Genomic DNA, 20,756 nt, shown 5'->3' with positions numbered 1-20,756 from the left:
GGTGAATGCCACCACACCTGGCTAATTTTTCTATTTTTTTGTAGAGCTGAGGTCTCAATCTTGCTTAGGCTGGTCTCGCACTCCTGACCTCAAGGGATCCTCCTCCCTCGGCCTCCGAAAATGCTGGGATTACAGGAGTGAGCCATGGCTCCTGGCCTTGTTGTACATTTTTAAAGGGTCATCTCAGCTGCCATGTTGAAAATATAGGGGAGCAAGGACAGAAGCAGGGAGACCAGGGTGGGGGACAGCAGAGTTTCAGAAAGTGTCCAATTCTGAAGATATTGTGAAGGGAGAGCAGGCTGGATTTGACTGTGGGTTGGATGAGGTATAGGGGAGAGAGTGACTTCAGCAATGACACCCAGGTTTTTGGCCTAAGAGCTGGGGATAACTGCAAGAGGTCAGGAATTTACTACAGAGAAAATGCAAAGAGAAAGAAAGACTGAAGTGATCTTCTCATTGATGCTGAGGTGAGATACACCAGGCCTCCACATGGCCTGTTGTGTGGCCTGCTGTGGCAAGGCACGGTGAAGTCAGTAAAGACGAGGTATGTTGTACAAGTCTTCTGTTTCCTTATTGATTTTCTGTCCAGATGATCTATCCATTGTTGAGAGTGGGGTCTTAACGTCCCCAAATATTATTGTATTTCTTGTCAATTTCTCCCTTCAATTCTATTAATATTTGCTTTATATAGCTAAGTGCTCCAATGTTGGGTGCATATATATTTAGAATTGTTATGTCTTCTTGAAGGATTGACCCCTTTATCATTATATTAATATAAAGACCTTCTTTGTCTCTTGTGACAGATTTTGACTGAAAGTCTATTTTTGTTATCTTCTTAAATTTTTTATTATTTATTTATTTATTTCATCCTGTTAATTGACGATTCAGAATGAAAGTCTACTTTGTCTAAGTATAGCCACCCCTGCTCTTTTTTGGTTACCATTTGCATGGCATATGGTGAGAGTAAATATTAAGTGTGTTTACCACAAAAAAACAGTAACTGTGAGGTGATGCATGCATTAACTAACTTGACTGTGGTAATTATTTCACAGTATACATGTATATCAATCATCATGTTGTATGCATTAAATATATACAATTTTATTTGTCAATTATACCTCAATAAATCTGGGGGAAGGGGACTTAAGAAGACTGGGAGTGTTCAGCTAGGCCAGAGGCTTCAGGTACTACTGCCAGTTGGGAACTACTGAGAGCGTTGCTTAAACCAAAAGATGACGGGCTGCATTAGAGACTAACAGGGAACAAGACCAGGGTGACTAGAGACACCCCTGTGACACCAGTAGGTGCCAGCTCACACTTGCAAGCTGAAGTGAGGGGGCCAATTTCCCCCCATAGCATTGTATTAGCCACACTGCCTTTGTCCCATACACCCAGATGTTAGGAAGAGATTGCCATTCTTATCAGAGACTACCTGTAGTGACTGTTTATCACTTTACACTAAGCTTTAAATCAGATTGATATTTACTTAAGTTTTTTCCACTAAGCAGCAGGTAGGAACTTGGGAGGGAAATCAATAAGTTATAATAAAACAGAAGAAAAACTGTCAACATCTGAGTTTTGGTGTTAGTAGTATTTGGGACCCTGCTACTCCAATAGCAATTTGATGACCATCCTTTTTTTTTTAACAGTCAACATTGTTTAATGAGTCCAAGATTTACACAGAATACTAGATTAGGTGCACTAGTGGAAATTTAGTTACAAAAGAAAAAAGAAATTATTATTATTATTTTTGATGACCATCCGTACACATGGCTTTATAGTCTTTATATTCGTGTCCAGGTTGTTCCTTGATATAAATTGCTTAATGGGGAATTGTTGGGTTATAAGCTATGACTATATTAAGGTTTTTGATATTGTTCCACATAATGGTTGCACCCGTTTACACTCTGGATTCATAGCCTTCCCTCCTCTGTCCTTAACATTGTGTTATTTCCTTGGTTTTCTTTATATTTTGCCAGTTATGTTTGGCAATATGTTATTTAATTTTGCCTGTATTTTAGAAAATGGTCTATGCTCTTTTCTGCATAAGTACACAGCTCAAAGTGAACAAATTCCTCCTCCCCTTCTCTGTCCATATCGCCAGCTCCTCCTCACCCCCAAAGTAACCCCTATCCTGTCTTCTAACACCATAACCTTGCATGTTTTTAAACTTTATAAAAACCAAGCCATACGTATGTATTCTTCTGTGATTTTCTTCTTTTGCTTGCATTATGTTTGGAGATTCATTCATTTTGATGCTTATAGTGAAAATTGTGCATGTCTCATTGTATGGAGAAAGCTCTACTCATTTAGACCATTAACTATAGAAGGGCATTGGTATTGTTTCTGTTCTTTTCTATTCTAAATAAATCTTTCATAAATATTCCTCTACATGTCTCATAGTGTGCATGTGCTAGTTTCTATAAAGCACATACCCTGTGATTAAATAGCTGGGTCAAAGGGTAAGCGAATGTTTCACTTTATGATGCAATGCCAGCTTCCCAAAGCCAGCAGTTATGAATGTTCCCACTATCCCATTTCCTTGATAACATGCAATATCATCAACCTTTTAATTTTTTGTTAATCTGGTGAATAAGAAATTATGTCCCATTATTTTCTTGATTTGTATTTCCCTGATGACTGATGAGATTGAAGTCCTTTTCATGCGTCTGTAGATCATTTGTCTTTATCTTCTATGAAATTCCTGTTAATGGATTTTGCCCATTTTTCTAATTAGTAGTTTTGCTTATTCCCTATTGATCAAAAGAAATTCTTCATATATTTTATATGCTAATCTTTTGTAGGCTACATATGTGGAAAATACTTTCTCCCCGTTTGAAGATTTTATTTTCACTCTTCGTATGATGTATTTTGATGAATGGAAGTACTTATTTTAATGCAGTCAAATTTGGCAATCATTTCCTCTATGTCAGTATTTTTAGTGTCTGTTTAAGAAATCTTTTTCTACCCCAAAGTCATAAAGGAATTATTCTACACTGTCTTCCAAAAGTTTTTATAGTTTTGCCTTTTATGTTTGAGTCCTTAAGCTACTTGGAATTTCTTTTTTGTATGGTGTGAAGCAGTCCAATTTCTTTTTTTTCATATTGTGAAAAGTTACAATTTTCCACTCATGAACTTTGAACTGAACTTCTGTACCTAAAGGCAGTTCTAGGAACTGAGAGAAGCAGATAGTTGCAATAAATTCCAACAAGCAATAAATTCCGAGGAGCAAAACCAGATTCTCAACACTGACCACCTTAAACTGGAGCTGGCTGACTGACCATAAAAAGACATGAGAATGTTGAAAAAAGGCAAGCTGTGCGCCCGGCCTGAGTCAGCCGCCTTGCTTTCCCAGTACTTTTCCACTCTGAGCTTTGCCTTAATAAAGACTAACGAAATTTTGCTCAAAGAGTCACTCTTTCTACAGTTCTTCCTACTAAAGTAGTTCGGATGAAGTGCTTACCTTCACCTCTATCTAGTCTCAGTTTCTGTTTTGATGATATGAATACCCAACGTGCCCAATACCACTTAGTGAACGTCTGTCCTTTCCCTACTGATCTGCAGTGCCACTCTGTCATATTATCAAGTGTCTAAACATGCATAAATCTGTTTCTAGCCTCTCTTCTGTTTTATTGGTCTATTTATGTGCCTATACCACATACTCTTAATTACAGAATATTACAGTCCCCCACTTTAGTCTTCTAGAATTCTTTGGCTATTCTTGCTCTTTACAACTACATGCATATTTTAAAATTAAATTGTTAAATTTCACAAAACATATCTTTTGAGATTTTTATTATATCAGGATTGCATTGAATCTATAGGCCAATTTAAGGAGAACTGACATCTTAATAAAATTGAGTCTTCCAAACCATGAACATGATTTGTCTCTCCATTTTTTAATTCTTATTTAATGTATTACAATAGAGTTTTATAATTACCTCTATACAGTGCCTATATATGGTTCAATTTATTCCTAGGTATTTGATAGTTTTAGATGTCATGATGAAATGGTATCTTTTAAAATTATATTTCCTGCATGTTGTTGGTGTATAGGAATGCAATTGATTTCTTCATAATGACTGTAGCCAACAACCTTGGTGACTTAGTGTTTATTAATTTTAATAATTTATCTGTAGATTTTTTAATATTCTACATAGACAATAATATATCTATAGATGACAACAATTTTGTTTCTTCCTTCACAGTCTTTATACTGTTATACGTTTATCTCTGCCTTACTGTGCTGGATAGGACTTATAATACAATATGGGGAAAAAGTGGCTATAGAGGCATCTTTGCCTTTTTATGGTCGGCCAGCTCCAGTTCAAGGTGGTCATTGTTCAAAATTTTAAGGGAAATGCATTCAGCTTTTCAACACTAATTATATTTGTTGTAGATGTTTAACAAGTAACTTTTTAAATTCAGGTTAAGGATGGCTCCTTCTATACCTAGTTTGTTAAAAGTTGTTTTTTTAATCATGAATAGATGTTAGATTACATTGAATATTTTTTACCTACTGAGATAGCATGAGTTTTTCCATCAACATTAATACATTTTCTAATTTAAGATAATCTTTAATTCTAATATCTGAAGTTGTTGGTCCAATTTGGTTATCTGTAGTTTCTGCTGTATTTTACTCAAGGGACCTGGTTTCCTTGTTTGTGTAGTGATTTATTTATTTGTGTCTTACTGTGAGCTGCATATTTTCTTAGCAAGTATGTGTGGAAAGGCCTCGTCTCAATGAAGACTCCTAGAAAAGGCTTGTGTTTTGCTCTGCTAGGCACCTTGTAAATTAGCCACTTAAGGTTTATCAGGTCACTCAGGTAGTGTGACTTTGGGATGCCAACCAGAGCAAGGATCAACCTGTACTTACAAATTCTCAGGGGAAAACTATTTTAGCCCCTTATTGTAGATTCAGTTAGTGGTCCTGCGGAAAGTAGATTAGTGGTTGCCAGGGGCTGGGAATGGAGAGTGACTGCTAATGGGTATGAGATTTCCTTTAGGGGTAATGAATATGTTCTGGAATTGTGCTATGGTGCGAATATTTGTGTTACCCCCCAAATTCATATGTTGAAACCTAATTCCCAATGTAATGGTACTAAGCAGGGCCTTTGAGAGGTAAGGCCTTTGGGATTAGTGCCCTTATAAGAGAGGCCTAAAGGAGCTTTTTTCCCCCCTTCCACCATGTGAAAACTCAGCAAAAAGGCGCTATGAGGAAAGGGCCCTCATCAGACACCGAATCTGCCCAGTGCCTTGATGTTGGACTTCCAGCCTCCAGAACTGTTAGCAATAAATGTTTGTTATGTATAAGGACCCAGTTTGTGGTATTCTGTTATAGCAGCCCAAATGGCCTAAAACAAATTAGATAGTAGTGATGGTTGTACAACTCTGTGAATATACTAAAAACCACTGAAGTTTTCACTTTAAATGGATGAATTTTATAGTATATAACTGTTATCTCAATTTTTTAAAAAAGTACTTGTTTCATAGTGTTATGGTCTGAGATGCGAGAAATGACCACCTAAAGACCGAATTGAGCCAAATCAGGTGTCTTTATTAGCTGGCCAGCGACTACCCTCTGCACCACCCAAAGGCGGCACAGAGCAACAGTGAGCCTTTCAAACAGAAAGTTTTTATATTGTAAGTTTGTGGGTGGAAAATTATTAAGATTGAGCAAGCATGTGTACAAAAAGCCTTGAGTAAGCATTATATCATTTTCTTATCTTTGGTGTAACAGGATCTGGGCAGTTTGGGCTCCGGGCCATATTTTGTTTACACAAAACGTGGGGTCTGTAATCATTTTACGCAGAACATGGGTGTTGTAGTCACTTAGGAATTTTTGTGCTGGGGGTAATATCTTGAGTAAGCAGGAGCAAGCAGGTTTACAGAAGCAGAATGGCAGATTAATGACTTTTCGGCGCGAAACTCACATTTTAACAATAGGATTGTCATAAGGCTAAATGAAAGAAAGTATGTAAAATGCACAGTGCCTGTATTCAATAAACAGTAATTCTTGAAAAAAAATAGTAGTCCAAATCTTCACTACTGTAATAGAATTATAAATGAACATCCTTGCCATGGCCTCATAGTGGGTAGAGCATACTTTCCCACTCCTTGACTATGGGCTTAGTCATGTGACTTTCTTTGGCCAAGAATGTGTTCAAGAATATGTTTAATACTTTTTATCCAGCATTTCTAGTTGTTTTAGCAAGAGAGTAATTCAGGTACGGGTCTGCCATGGTGCCAGAAATTGACATTTTTTGCATCACTTAAGTTATATTCCAAATTAGCATTGTGGCTTAATATCTTTCCATAACTTTATTGTACTTGTATTCCTTTCGATTTCTCATTTTTATATTGCCTGCTCATATCTGTATCCCTTTGGTGCTTTTCTTCATTTATTTTAAAGAATTCTTTGTAAGTTAAATATATTAACCCTTTGGGCCAGGCGCGGTGGCTCATGCCTGTAATCCTAGCCCTCTGGGAGGCCAAGGCGGGGGGATCGCTCGAGGTCAGGAGTTCGAGACCAGCAAGAGCGAGACCCCGTCTCTACTAAGAATAGAGATAAAAATTATCTGGACAACTAAAAATATATATAGAAAAAATTAGCCGGGCATGGTGGCACATGCCTGTGGTCCCAGCTACTCGGGAGGCTGAGGCAGTAGGATCGCTTAAGCCCAGGAGTTTGAGGTTGCTGTGAGCTAGGCTGATGCCACGGCACTCACTCTAGCCTGGGCAACAAAGTGAGACTCTGTCTCAAAAAGACAAACAAAAAAAAATTAACCCTTTATATATCCTATACTCAAATAATTTCTCCAGTTTGTCTCATGTCCTATAATTTTATTCGTGATAAAATCTTTAAACCACAAAGAGATTGAATGGTATTTTTTCAGTGAAGAAGGCAACATGTATGTTTATATGATTAATTTTCCATCCATTCTCTCCCCAACCTGTCCCATAGCATGTATCTGAGCATATTATTTAGTTTTAGTGTGTTAGGGTCTTGGTCTATATTCATTGGAAAACTGAACATGAGGCAAAACTTATATGCTAATACTTTATTATGGGGCACGATACTATGGCAAGAGTAAGGGGAGAAAGGAAAGTGGGGCAAGGAATGAGGAAAAGCAAATACGAGGGAATGGTAGATAGCCACAGCTTTATAGAACACTGCTGGCTGTTTGAAGCCCTAGAAGCCCTCTTACAGATAACAAAACCACTACAGTTTGGAATAGTCCACTGAGGGAAAGAGTTGCAAGTCCAATCCTTCAATATGGTGGCAGTCTCCTAAAAGGACTTAGAGGGGGTTGGTAAACCTAGCTAGAGACTGCTGAAGCTTGTCTCAGGATTGTAATTGATATTCATTATCTCCCTGTTTCATCACCTGTTGTACATCTCCCTCTTCTAAAGCCAGCCCTTGAATGGACTAGGTTGCCAGTCCACTGGGGTGACTGAATTCTTCATCTTTGATAGGTCTGAGCTCTTAGTTGCCTTGCCCGTGTTGGGCTGTGGTTACTGCATTATCCCATTTATAGTTTTCATCGGGCATGGAAACACTAACGGGACACCCAAGTGATCCCAAGTTCCAGACATATTTATCCCTGACCCCACCGTGTAGTAGCAACACTACGTCCTCATGGTATTCTGCATTGATTTGGTGGCCATTAGCATAAGGAACACAAAATAGCCAAGTAGTGGTCACAACTTCCAGTTTAGTGGAAACTTTATTGTGTCCCTAGTGGAACTGCTTCCCCCACCCCCCAAGTCCTATCCCAAAGGTCTATTTTCTAAGGCAACTCTATTTCTGACAACTGTTTTCTTAGCTGGAGTTCACTAGAAAACACAGCCTGAAGCAAAACATATGTGCTAAAGCTTTACTGAAAAATGTAATCTCATGAGTGTAAGAGTGAGTCAGAGAATGCTGAAAACAAAATATAATTTGTGTGCTCCTGAGCTTGCCACTGCTACTCAAGAAAATACAGCTTGTTTCTCAGTCTTCCCAGATGCTTCCAGACAGGCTGTATCGAACCACAGCAATGAGAAAAATGAGACAAAAACCTGCTGGCAGACCAATCACACCAGGGATCCGGTCAGAATGAGCTTGAGCACAGAAGCTCCTGCTGCAGTGGGCACGACAGAGGTCATTCCAGAACCCAGCCCTCACTTTTGGAAGAGTCTGGAGTCAGAAGTGTTAGGAGATGTGACAATGGCTGTGGTAGTTGGGGATTTCCATTGTTCACGTGACTGAGGGCCTGGTAAGTAGATAAGTCTGAGAAAATATGGGCGTGGCATAAATTGGAGCAAGGCCATACATACTATGGTTTCTCTACCTGGACAACCAAAGCAATTCTAGTCATGACTATTTTGAAGATGCATAGACGAAAACTTGGAAGGTTACAGACAAAACTGGAGATAGTTGTTCCCTCTAGGAGTGGAATTGCTGGCTCAGAGGGTAGATGTATGTTCAACTTTAAGAGATAATGGAAAACTGTTTTCCTAACTAGTAGTACCAGCTTAGACTCCCACTGGCAAGATTCAAGAAATTACATGGATTCACATCTTCTCCAACACCTGATACTGTTAGGCTTTTTAATTTTTTACAATTGAATGGGTGTACACTGATATTTCATTGTAGTCTTGATTTGCAGTTCCTTCATCACTAATGAGGTCAAATATCTCTTGGCCATATGTGTTTCTCCATCTGTGAAATGTCTATTTATTTATTGAGACAGCTTGTCTTTTTTTACCCTTTACAGTGTCTTTTGATAAATAAAAGTTCTTTATAAAATCACACTTACTGTTATTCTATTTTATAGTCAATGGTTTGTCTGCATTGTTTAAGAAATCTTTATCCCAATCTAAAAGTTCTTTGCCTGTATTTTCTGTCAAGAGCTTTAAAGGTGTATTTTTGAGGTTTAAGTCTTTAATCCATCTGGAATAGATTCTTATTCTTTTCAATATCGCATGAAGGAGGGCTCCCGTTTCAACTTTTCCAATATAAATAATCATTCGCCAGCATCAGTTAATGAAAAATCCCTCTTTACTTACCTAACCTGCCACTTCTGCCACTTGTATCATATGCCACAGTTCTATACATGCACAGGTGTGTTTCTGGGTTCTCTATTCTATGCCGTTGCTCAATTAGTCCATCCCTGAACCAATATCACACGCTCTTAATCTCTCTCTCTCTCTACCTCTCTTTCTCCGCCCTTCCCCCACCACATTCTTTTAGAGTGATCTTGGGGAAAGAAACAACCAATCATGTGAGCTCAGCCTTTGAGCAGAGGAAACTGGGCCATGCAGCTCTAAACTCCTGCCCTTGGATTTTCCCCTCTTGATTATGAGCTCTTTCCAGAGAGTTTTGAGGAAGGCCAAAATAAGAGTACCTGGAGCTTCGAATACTGCAAGGCTACTAGCTTGCGGTAAGGGGGCCAGGAGCTCTGTAAGCACAGTAAATGTTTGTTTGCAGCAGAAAGACTTCCATCACTGTGACTGCTATTTTACCAGTCCCAAGGCATTAGGATACTAAGAAATCTTCCTCTAGGATTTGCAAGGAATGTCTGCTTTCATTGATCCCTAAAAATTTTGTGGCAGTAACAGCAGGAGATTTGGCTTAAGTGAAAACAGTTTGCCCTTGAAGGCAGTAAGGTCCTTCATCGTTGAACAACATGCAGTGATGTAAATGACAGGGTACTAGCAGCACAGGAGCTTTAAAGGCATTTTCGCAATGTCCAAATCTCAAAGGGTGCACTGCCTCTACTGTGTCCCCATTGATTTATAGGTAGGGCCTGGAATCGCCAACATTTTTCAAGCTCCGGTTAAACCGGGTGATTCGGACTTCCCCTGCTTTCCTGAGTACACGAACCGCTCCAGGGGTCGCATCAGCTAGAAGCTAGCGCAGCCCAGGTGGAGTGAAGGGTGGTCACTGCAGCCGTTGGGCGCCCCCCCGTCGCCTCCACGAATTTGCCCCCCTCCCAATTCCTGTCCTTCCGGGATTCAGCCCACCTTACCACCTTGGGCCCACAGGGGCTAGGCTAAACCTACACCTCCTTCTGGCCCGGAAGGGCCGCTCCCCCGGCCCCGGGCGCCGCAGGGTCTGGGCTTGGGCGAGCCCGTGGGCGGGGCGAGGGCGGGAGTGGGCGGGGGCGCGGGCGGAGCTCCGCCCATGCCCGCCCGGCGCGCCGCCTGCGGGGCGGTGACTGGCCCAGCCGCTCCGCGTCCCCGCCGCCCCGCAGGCCCCGGGGCCCTCGCATTCCCAGCGCTGCCGGGTCCTGAGACCCGGTGTCCCAGCTGCTGCGAGATGACGCTCAAGGCGAGCGAGGGCGAGGGTGGGGGCAGCATGCGCACGGCGCTCTCTGACCTCTACCTGGAGCACTTGCTGCAGAAGCGTAGCCGGCCGGAGGTGAGCGGGCCTGGCAGGTCCCCAGGGTGCTGGGCCGGGGCTCGGCTCCAGGCCCCTCCATCCACCCCGGGACTTTCCCGGTCCGCGGCCCTATCCCGTGGGGGGGGTCTGTCTCCGGGGGCCCTGCCCTTGGGGGTCCTGGCCAAGGGGTGGAGGCCGCTGCAACCAGCGGGGTGGGGACCGGGTGAGCTCGCGGCCTGATTCGTGCCGGGCTCCTGGTGCCGTGAATTGTTGCCCAGAGCAACCCTCCTCTAAGTGGAAATCATGAGAGGCCGCGGCCCGGACCTTATTAAGGTCAAGGAAAACTTCCTCATAGACGGAAGTCGGAATAACAGAAACACTTTAAGGAACACACATCCAGGAGTAGGTCTGCCTGGTTGTCGTTGAAGTGCTTGTGTTTGGGTCAGCAGACGTGGTTGTGAAAGCCAGCTTCAGGGTCCAAATTGCTGCTCATTGTCCCTCTGCGTTTAGGCAGGTCCCCTTGTGCTATGGTGCAGATGGGGTGGCCTGTGTGTATTTGTTGGTGGAGAAAGGAATCCAGGGATTTTGGAGCTAATTCTGCCCTCGAGATTCCAGTGATGGCCAGTAAACAGCTATTAACCTCTGTTCTCAGAGATGACCTGAGGGTAGGTTATGGTTATCTGTTGATGCCTAGCAACTCTCTCCCAATCTCAGTGGTTTACAACACTGAGCATTTTCATGTTATTTCTTATACTTCTCAGTGTGGCCTGAGCCTAGCAAGGTTGTTGTAACTCAGGGTTTCTCACTCAGGGTCACACCAGAAGGATGCTCACTCATGTGGAGGTTGATGCTGGCTCTCCTTTGGACCCATTACCCAGAATATCAGCCAGCAGCCTCTCCATGTGACTTAGTCTTCTTCCTCACAGCATGGTGGCCAGGTACCAAGCAGTGAATGGAGAGAGAGAGAGAGAGAGAGAGAGAGAGAGAGAGAGAGAGAGAGGGAGGGAGGGAGGGAGGGAGAGAGAGAGAGAGAAAGCGAGCCAGGCAGAAGCTGTGCTGCCTTAGAAGACCCAGGCTCAGGAGTGACAGCAGGAATCTCTTTCCTAGACTGCAAGGTCTTCCAGGGCAGGGCTATTTCCTACTCCTTTATTTTAAGTACCCAATAAGGGGGTCCTCAGAAATGTTTTCTGAATTAATAAATGACTAAAGAGATGGCCATTAAGGATTTAGAATAATCCTCTAATTTCACAGATGAGGAAACTGAAGATCTGCAAGGTAAAGCAAACAGGAGAGATGTAGACTTCTTTGGGCCGGGTGGCATTAGCTCAGGGAAACAATTAATGGGCATCAGAACTGAGCTAGATTTTGTATCTGCAGACTCAAAGATAAGTGTACTTTCTGCTTCACCACATTGCCTCTCCTCTGTATACCACTCAGAGTGAGGTAATCACACCTGTCATTTCAAATCATGACTTCAACAGCCTGGGCTTAAATGAGTGAAGAAATGAACAGGCGTGGAAGATGCTATTGCTATACAAATGACAAGACAAAATTGGAATGGGCACTAGGAGAGAAACAGGGTCTAAAGCTACTTGATTGCCCATGAGCTTGGACGTGTGATTTTCTTTTTCTTCCCCACAATCAGTGCTTACATGGCTGAGCCTTAACTATTAAAAAAAAAATCTCTTTATTTGAACTTATTTTTGGCAGTTTTATTGAGGTATGATTGGCACATCATAGAATCATGAATTTTAATTGTGCAGTTTGATAAGATTTAACAAATGTATACAGTCATGTAACCACCACCACAATTGTGATAAAGAGCAAACATTTGCAACATTCCAGAAAATTCCCTCCTGGCCCTTTGCGGTCAATCTCTTTCCCCCACCTGAAGCCTGGCAACCACTGACCTATCACTATAGATTTGCCTTTTCTAGAATTTTATATAAGTAGAATCACAGGGTGTGTAATATTTTGTGACTGGCTTTCATTCAGCACAATCTGATTTTGTGTAAACCTGTCTGCTCCCTTATGGGCATGCTGGAAAGACTGTGTGCCTGCTTGAAAAGAGGCCCTCTCAGTACCAGAGTTATATTGTGGGCACACCCTTTGAGTAAACAGCAGTTTTTGTGGGGCTGAGTTTATACCATAATATTGGATACAATCTATCAGTTAGCTATTATAATTTGTTATGGTTTTATTAAAGGATTTGAAGAAGATAGAATAAGAAAACTTGCTAAATCCCAAAATGAAATAGCATTCAGATCTGTCGAGGTGAACGTCTGATGGAGAATCTTCATATGATAAGGGGTGGCTGGACCCCACTAACCTGCAGATTCTTATTTCTTGAGGTTCACCTTCCCTCTGGGGCTCTTACCAGTCTTTGCTGCAGCACTAGGCTGCGCCTTTCACTTGTGTGGCCGTGGGCAAGCTGCTGAAGCTCTCTTGTCTCTATAAGACTGGCATGTTCAGAGGGTTGTGGTGATGTTTACATGAGTTAGTGCTTGTCAGGCACCTCGAACCACACTGGGACATGCAGGGGAATGGCCCAACACCTCCCTAAGAGCTGTCTGCCCAGTAGCAGCAGTCAAAAAGTTTTCATATAGTGGCAAGATCAGAAGCAAGGAAACCTGTGAGGAAGTTATTGGCCTCAATAGAAATCATAAAATTATTTTGCTAAAAACTTTATTTGAAGATATCACTTTATGAAAAAGTACTAAAGATTGAAAACACAAAATTTCACTTCGAATCCTTGTCCACATTTATTTAGAGACAGAGTCTCGCTCTGTTGCCTCGGCTCAAACTCCTGAGCTCAAGGGACCCTCCTGCCTTGGCCCCCTGCAGTGCTAGGATTACAGGCCTGAGCCACCGCACCCCTGGCCCACATTTAATATTGCAAAAGTATTGTCCAGGCTGTTGTTTATTGGAGGAGTCCACGCTCTACCAACTTGGAGAGTATACTATCCTTTCAAAAAACAAAAAGAAGTAAAAATAAAAGTATTGTCCAAAGATAATTTTGTAGTAAGTTCGAATGTAGCCTGTCTCCCATATTCAAGTATATCTTCTTCCTTGGAGAAACTAATTTTATAAGCTCTTCCTTCTTTACAGTAGTATCCATTGATGTACATAAAATTGGTTGTGAAATTCCTTATATGGCTTCTCTCTTCAGGCCTATTTGAAGCAGCACTTTTTCGTGACCTGAAGCGATAGGTTGAGAGTCCCTGAAAATTCACTTGGGCCTATCCCACATCAAAAAATAACATAAGTCAGGCTCCAGATGAGTTTCCACTAAGAAAACTTGATTCTTCGGCCATTAGATGCAGCACTACTCCACACTGGTGATCGTTCCCTGTGACTCCTACCATGGGCCTGGTGCAGGGGCTAAGAAGCAAATCAGGGAGGACACAAAGGCAGAAAGGCGTGCGCTGGCGGCAGGGTGTTATGCTAGAGGCAGACAGAGGTTGTTGAGAAGCTGTGAGGGGCACCTGGTGCTGTTGCAGCCTGCATCTTACAGTGTCTGGGATGTAATTGACAAATAGCACTCCCGGCAGAGGGAACAGCCTGTGCAGAGACACCAAGGTTCATGCCGAATGCGGCATTCTGGGATGTGTTGAGTCCTGATTATTTATGATTTTGCTGAAGGAAGAACCTTTGCTCCAGACTTGGATCTGGTTGTTTCATTTAAGGAGGGAATGTTTCTGTTCAAGGCTTTTTTTTTTTTTTTTTTCACAGAACTTGGACTCGAAAATAAAGTGTAATGTTCAAATGATTTAGTCTTCTCCCCAATTTTTCCAGTATGTGGTATGGTCTCAGCCAGTCTACCTCCCGTGTCCTTCACTTCCAGGCAATCCATGCCTTTTTTCAAACCTAGGAGAACTTCATATACTTTGCAGGTAGGAATCTGGTTTTATTGTGGGCCACTGGGAGCTAAATAGATTAGAATTTTGTCATGTAAGTTTTATTCTTTTTAACTAATTTGTTCTCCCTAGACAAGACACCAAAGTAGAATGGCAGGAACAGATATTTCAGGTCAAGATCAATTCCTTTAAATCAGGGTATGTCATCCTGGGCACCATTGACATTTTGGAAATGATAGTTGTTTGTTGTGAAAAGTACTGTCCTTTCACCAGTTATGACAATCACAAATGCCTCGAGACATTGCCAGGAGGGGAGATGAAATCAGTTGACATTTCACTGATGTAGAGATTTTTCCCCTAAGCAGTGAATTGCTCTAACCTTTCAGTATAGCTAAAAAAGGACTCTGGGTGTGGAGTGCAAAAAGGCAAGAATACATAACCATATTTCCAAAGTTGGCTGGGGAGATGGGAAGTGACGCCAGAGATGAGGAAGAGGAAGTAAAGCCCCAAATTAGGGAACCAGTACACAACTTCAGTAACATGCAGTTTTCTTTTCTGATTTTTCACTTTGTCTTTTTTCGTTTGTATAAAGAAACATCTATGAGCAAAACACATAATAGGTTTTTGTTCAAAAGTTACCCTCCCTTGCAAGGCTTTTTCTGCTTTATTTTCCTCCATAGCACCTATTGTCGTCTTTGAATGTTCTAAGCAATGGGTATTGTTTAGCAGCTGTATCTGCCACTACAATCCCAGCTTTGCTGTATCCCAAGCACCTCCATAAACCTTCACTGGGTGAATACTAGCCCTCTTGGGTAGTCTAGCTCCAGGGAAGCTCAGATGGTCCAAGTTGTGGAATCAGCTGGCTTTCACCTTTCTGAATGCAAAACAAAAGCTCTCCTGACATTTACACTCCAGAGGAGGAGACAGAATAAATGAGTCCTTCCTTACTATAATGTTGGGGTGATAAGTTCCTGAGGTAAGGTGAAGCAGAGGAAGGGGGTAAGAGTGGGGACAGTGGGGGTCCTGTCCTGTGCTAGGTGGGCAGAGGGCCCCTTGGTGTGGATATAACTTGGGAGTAGAGAGCTGCCCTGTAGTTACGAAAGGCCCACCCCTGAACTGGTATCGCTTCTGCCATATTTTGTTGATGGAGTTCCTTTGTGTTAACATCTCTGCATCCCCAGATGCTCCTTTTTACCCCGAACATTAAGGCCACCTCTGTACTGTGCACTTCGGGAAGCCCTGCACCTACATTCTCTCCTTGAATCCTCACAAATTCTGAAGCCCATACTCATAGTTTAACTTCTGAAATCTGAGACTTACTAGTTGTTTAAGCTCAGACAGATTTCTAAACCATTTCTTTCTTTTTTAGACAAGGTCTCGCTCTGTTGCCCGTGCTAAAGTACAGCAACGTCATCATAGCTCCCTGCAGCCTCAAACTCCTGGGTTCAAACGATCCTCCTGCCTCAGCCTCCCCAGTAGCTGGTACTACAGGCATGCACCACCTGGCTAATTTTTCTATTTTTAGCAGAGATGGGATCTTGCTCTTACTCTAGCTGGTCTCGAACTCCTGACCTCGAGCAATCCTGTGGCCTCGGCCTCCCAGAGTGCTGGGATTACAGGTGTGCAACACCATGCCTGGCTAATTTTTCTTTCTTTCTTTTTTTTTTTAAGAGATGGGGTCTCTCTATGTTGCCCAGGCTGGTCTCAAACTCCTGCACTTCCACCTCAGCCTCCTAAAGTGCTAGGATTACAGATGTGAGCCACCATGCCCAGCCTCTAAACCATTCTGTGCCTTCAAATATCACAAAATGGGGATGAGAATTTAATTTAATGAGTGGTATTATTTACACACTGTCCTGGCATGGGTTTAATGGTAGTGTAGGGACTATGTTTCTTCTGTGTAGAATGGTACTGCTTGCATTTCCTGTTTTTCCTCAATGGAAGGAGAAGGCTTTGTGTGTGTGTGTCCAGAGTGCATTGGATAGATAAAGCATGTTGGAAAAGGATCTTTAGAGACTTGGCCTTTGGATTGATGTATGTGTTCTCAGAGGGATTTACTGCCTGAGAAACAAAGCACCTAGTTAATGTATGATTTTAAGACAGCACCTGCCAGAAAATCCTGGCTCTTAGACCTTCCTCTCTCCCTTGTTCTTGTCATTTCTGGTTAAACAGTGTTAATCTCTTTCTGATACCTTGGAATACTCTTGGCTTTCTCACAGTTTCTATTGGTTTTTCCCAGAGTGGAAGAGCGTATTGCCCGTGTGAAGAGTGGGTACGTTTGGGCACCGAGGTCCAGGGCAGGCTGGCGAGTGCTGCTGGGCAGTTCCCAGGGTCTTTGGTGTCGGCTTGCTGTCTTGGACTGGGCCTTCCCTAAGTCTCTGTGTGGGAGCAGTTGGCAAAGAGCCTAACAGAAGGCTGAACAAATGTTTGTTCTTTCCCACATTCACTGTCACTTACTCTTAATCTAGTTGTTTAGTTGCCCCTGCTCTGTTCTCCCCCACCACCGCCCACCCCCCACCGAGTTTCTTTTTCATCTCTTTTTTAATTCCAACTTCCTTTGAGCAACTAACTGCCTCTGCCCTTTGAACCCTGCAGCAGATGTTTCCTCTGAAGGGGGTTTCAGAGCAGCAGGCATTGCCACTCCAGCACTTTGTATGATTAAAGGCCAGAGTCTGGAGAACAAAGGCCAGACCTGGAGTCGTGGGTGGGTGTTCACTCCCTGATTCCTCATGAATCTGAGCAGTCATCTTTAACCAGGCCACTTCTACCCTGCCTTGTCATTGGTAAGGGGTATGCCCACCATAGCCCTGTGGCCTCCTGTGTCCATTGGAGATGAGGGGACAGTGTGGAGGTTGTAAAGTGACCTCTGTGAAATGGAATCTAATGTCTTTGACCTTCATTACTTGTTCAACATTACTCATGTCACATGGTGGCCTCAAGTACAACTGTATGTCTGCATACATCCTTGCTCCTATGATATATCTGTAATGAGGACATACGGGGGCCAGGTGAGGGACTTTCTATAAGGTGAAGTTGTAGAGAAGCTGGCCCTCCCATTCTGAGAGTCTCAGGAAGATAGGGTGACTCAGGGACATTTTCATGGTGGAGAAAATTGTGCTTTGCTTTTAGAAGCCTTGCTATTGTGAGCTGGTTCTTTAGTTACCACGTTGGAGGTTTCCGTTTTTCTTAGTCATCATTTGCAACTTCTGGATAAGTGTGATAGTGACTCTTAGTCATCGCAAAGGGGAACATCTTGATGGATAAGCACATTTGCAAGACCAATCTTTGGGATAGCAACACTTGAACTTTTCTGGCTGGAATGTGTTTTGCCTCTAGTAAGCTTTGCTGAGTCTTTAATTTAAAGGCTGACATGTTAAAAAGCAATCATTGTAATAAAGCTGAATAAGAAGAACATGACGTAAGGGTGCCAGTTTATCTTCCTCTTCTAGGTACACTATGAACACTTGATAATATTGCATGTAGATTTCTCCTTCCTTTCAAAGGTTGTTTTGTATTCAGTGGACTAAGACTTTGATCATCATTCTTTAGAACATGCAGGGGTCCACCAAGCCTTGAAACACAGATGAATCATCATAAATGGTTCATTGATGGTACATTACAGCAAAAGATAAAATAGCACGATCTATGTTTACAGACTTTATAACCACCTATATATTACTATAGTTACCAAGACACATAAATGCGGATAAACTCACAGAATTCATTTCTGAGTTTGGTCTTCAGTTTTCTCAACCCCACAATTACTAGTAATAAGAGATTTGTAAGTCAGAGTGAAGGAAAATCCCAAGTTTCTTTTATTTTATTTGAGACAGAGTCTTGCTCTGTTGCCCTGGCTAGAGTGCCGTGGCATCAGCCTAGCTCACAGCAACCTCCAATTCCTGGGCTCAAGGGATCCTCCTGCCTCAGTCTCTCAAGTAGCCAGGACTACAGGCACACACTGCCACGCCCAGCTAATTTTTCTATTTTTAGTAGAGACGGGGTCTCGCTCTTGCTCAGGCTTGTCTCAAACTCCTGACCTCAAGCAATCCTCCTGCCTCAGCCTCCAAGAGTGCTAGGATTACAGGTATGAGCCACCACGCCCAGCCCCTGAGTTTCATCTCACACTTTGAGGCCAGAAATTTGGGATTCAAACTGATCATTTTTTCACAGCAGTCATTCAATCAGTGGTCTTTGAATTCCTCATTCTCTACATTCTGCTGATAATATATGCATGGGTAAAAACAAACAGTACAGATGGTTAATTTGAGAAAAGGAATTCTTCCTTCCAACTCAATGCTGATTTTCTTCCAGTATTCTTTAATCTACTTAGATATTTGATTTCATGCCCTCCAAATTGATCTGTGGCAGAGTTTGAGCCATATGGTCTCAGGTCACCATAGGTGGTACTTTGAGGAACATATTTGTGGGCCATCAGTTTGCAACTTCTGCTTTGTTGGTTACCTTGGAACTTTAAATTATACATTTATTCCTTCATTTATTGTCCAACTAATTTAGATCCTACCTTTTGACTCCCATTCCTTTCATTTCTTTTCTCTTTTTTTTAACCTCTCAACTTCTATCATGTATCATGGTTCTGACATTTACAGTCTGTTCTTTAATTAGTATTTCATGACTTGTCTACAGGTAGATTCTAAAAAGTAGAAATTAATAAATGGTTTTGATATTATTATAACAGGTTGCCAACTCAACATCCCACTTCTCACTGAAAGATCCCTGATCTTGTTTGGATGATAAGATGCCCAACTAAATTCTTACTTTCCCATCCCCTTTTGCAGCTTGGGATGGCCACGTTGTGGGATAGATGCTGCTGGCCTGGGCCTGGTCCTTCTTTTTTCCTTCCTGCTTTGAAATCATTGTCCTTTGCAGAGCTTTTAGGAATAACAGGCTTTAAATTGCCTGAATAGAAATTAATCACTGGAACATAAAAATGAAGGAATGCATGAAACTTTGAATGCTGAACATTTTCTTTAGCAATATCCTTAAGGATTCTAGGTGTATCTCACATTCCCATACTGAGTGTTAACTGTATCATTGAATCATCTACTGTAGAGTACCTTGGAGTTATGTGAAGTTCTGTGCTTCCAGATAGCCAAGTCAATTTTCTAAATATAACCCTGTCTTAGACAATTTTGTTATAACAGCAATGCCGTCTGACTTGGTGTCATGTGAGTTTTTTGAAGTTCTAGTTGCTAGATGAGACAGTTTCTCTTTCTCAGTACTTCCCTCATTTCAGGTCATCCAATAACTAATATTGCTTCAAGCCTCACCATTTTATCAGAATTTCTACTGACCCCTTAGAAAGGATGCAATAAATTAAAGTTAAAATGTTATTTTGTATGATTTTCTGAAGAACACCCCCCTGTGTTCTGAGACATACATGTCTATCCACAAGCCCTGAACCTAGACTTCCTTATCTCCCACCTTCCAGTCCTTTTTCCTCAGGCCCTTGGGTAGGCCAGTGGACATTGCCCAGGAATACATATAATCCCACCTGGGGTCACTTCTACTTCCTCACAAAGTAGTCTCGAGGTACATTTCTCACCACTCTGCCTATTGGGAAGATTTTCCCTCCACGTTGTCTTTGAGGGTCAACCCTGGTGTGGTTGGGATGCAGCTGCCATCTATTTTCAGCTTGTACCCCAACCTTTACCCTTCCATAAACCAAGCTCAGGCCTGGTCCTCCTCCTCTAGATGGCTATATAGTTTTGATTTAATATTTTATCTGGGGTGGGCAGGGAGCATTTTCAGAGGTGTACATTTATACTTCCCCATTGTGATAGCTCTTATCCCAAGCCCTGGGCTGCTTCAACATTAATAGGTCAGTAAGATGAGAAAGAACCAGCATGAGAAAATAAGAAGGCCAGGTGCGGTGGCTCACATCTGTAATCCTAGCACTCCGGGAGGCCTGTTTGAGCTCAGGAGTTTGAGACCAGCCCGAGCAAGAGCGAGACCCTGTCTCTACTAAAAATAGAAAGAAATTATATGGACAACTAAAAAAATATATATATAAAGTTAGCCGGGCATGGTGGTGCATGCCTGTAGTCCCAGCTACTCGGGAGGCTGAGGCAGGAGGATTGCTTGAGCCCAGGAGTTTGAGGTTGCTGTGTGCTAGGCTGATGCCACAGCACTCTAGCCCGGGCAGCAGAGTGAGACTCTGTCTCAAAAAAAAAAGAGTAAGAAGTCATGTTTCAAGGAGAAGAGAGTGGTTATCCATTGGTGTGTGATATCCATTGGATGGCTATGCCAAAGCGTATCCATTCTACTGTTCATGGACTTTGGAGGCCTTTCCAGGTTTGGGCTTTTAAGAATACTGTAGCTCTGAGAAAGGCATATACTTCCCTGGGAATCCTGCCTGAAATACATAACCTCAGTCTAATCATGAGAAAACACCAGGCAAACCGAAACTGACAGACATCTACCAAACAGTAGGTGTGTCCTCTTCAAAAATGTTGAGGTGATCAAAGACAAAGAAAGGCTGAGGAACTTTTCCAAATTAAGGAGTACTATAAAAA

General features: G+C 42.3%; 1 protein-coding gene across 2 annotated transcripts in view; it reads left to right on the top strand.

The window, feature by feature from the left end:
* Positions 1 to 10,143: 10,143 nt before the first annotated feature.
* Positions 10,144 to 20,756, top strand: part of MPP1 (MAGUK p55 scaffold protein 1) — a 30,875-nt gene continuing 20,262 nt past the window's right edge. The window contains exons 1-2 of one of the 2 annotated variants that reach the window (XM_045538774.1): positions 10,330 to 10,405; positions 14,099 to 14,259. In XM_045538774.1, the coding sequence (XP_045394730.1) occupies positions 14,170 to 14,259 (90 nt within the window). In that variant the 5' untranslated portion in view covers positions 10,330 to 10,405; positions 14,099 to 14,169. Of the gene's footprint in view, positions 10,406 to 14,098; positions 14,260 to 20,756 lie in introns of both variants that reach the window. The other variant, XM_045538773.1, reaches the window with a different exon arrangement.

This window comes from Lemur catta, chromosome X (assembly GCF_020740605.2).
Source record: "Lemur catta isolate mLemCat1 chromosome X, mLemCat1.pri, whole genome shotgun sequence".
NCBI classification, from domain to species: domain Eukaryota; kingdom Metazoa; phylum Chordata; class Mammalia; order Primates; family Lemuridae; genus Lemur; species Lemur catta.
The sequence above is the reverse complement of the archived record's forward strand: the minus strand, read 5'-3'. Positions and strand labels throughout refer to the sequence as shown.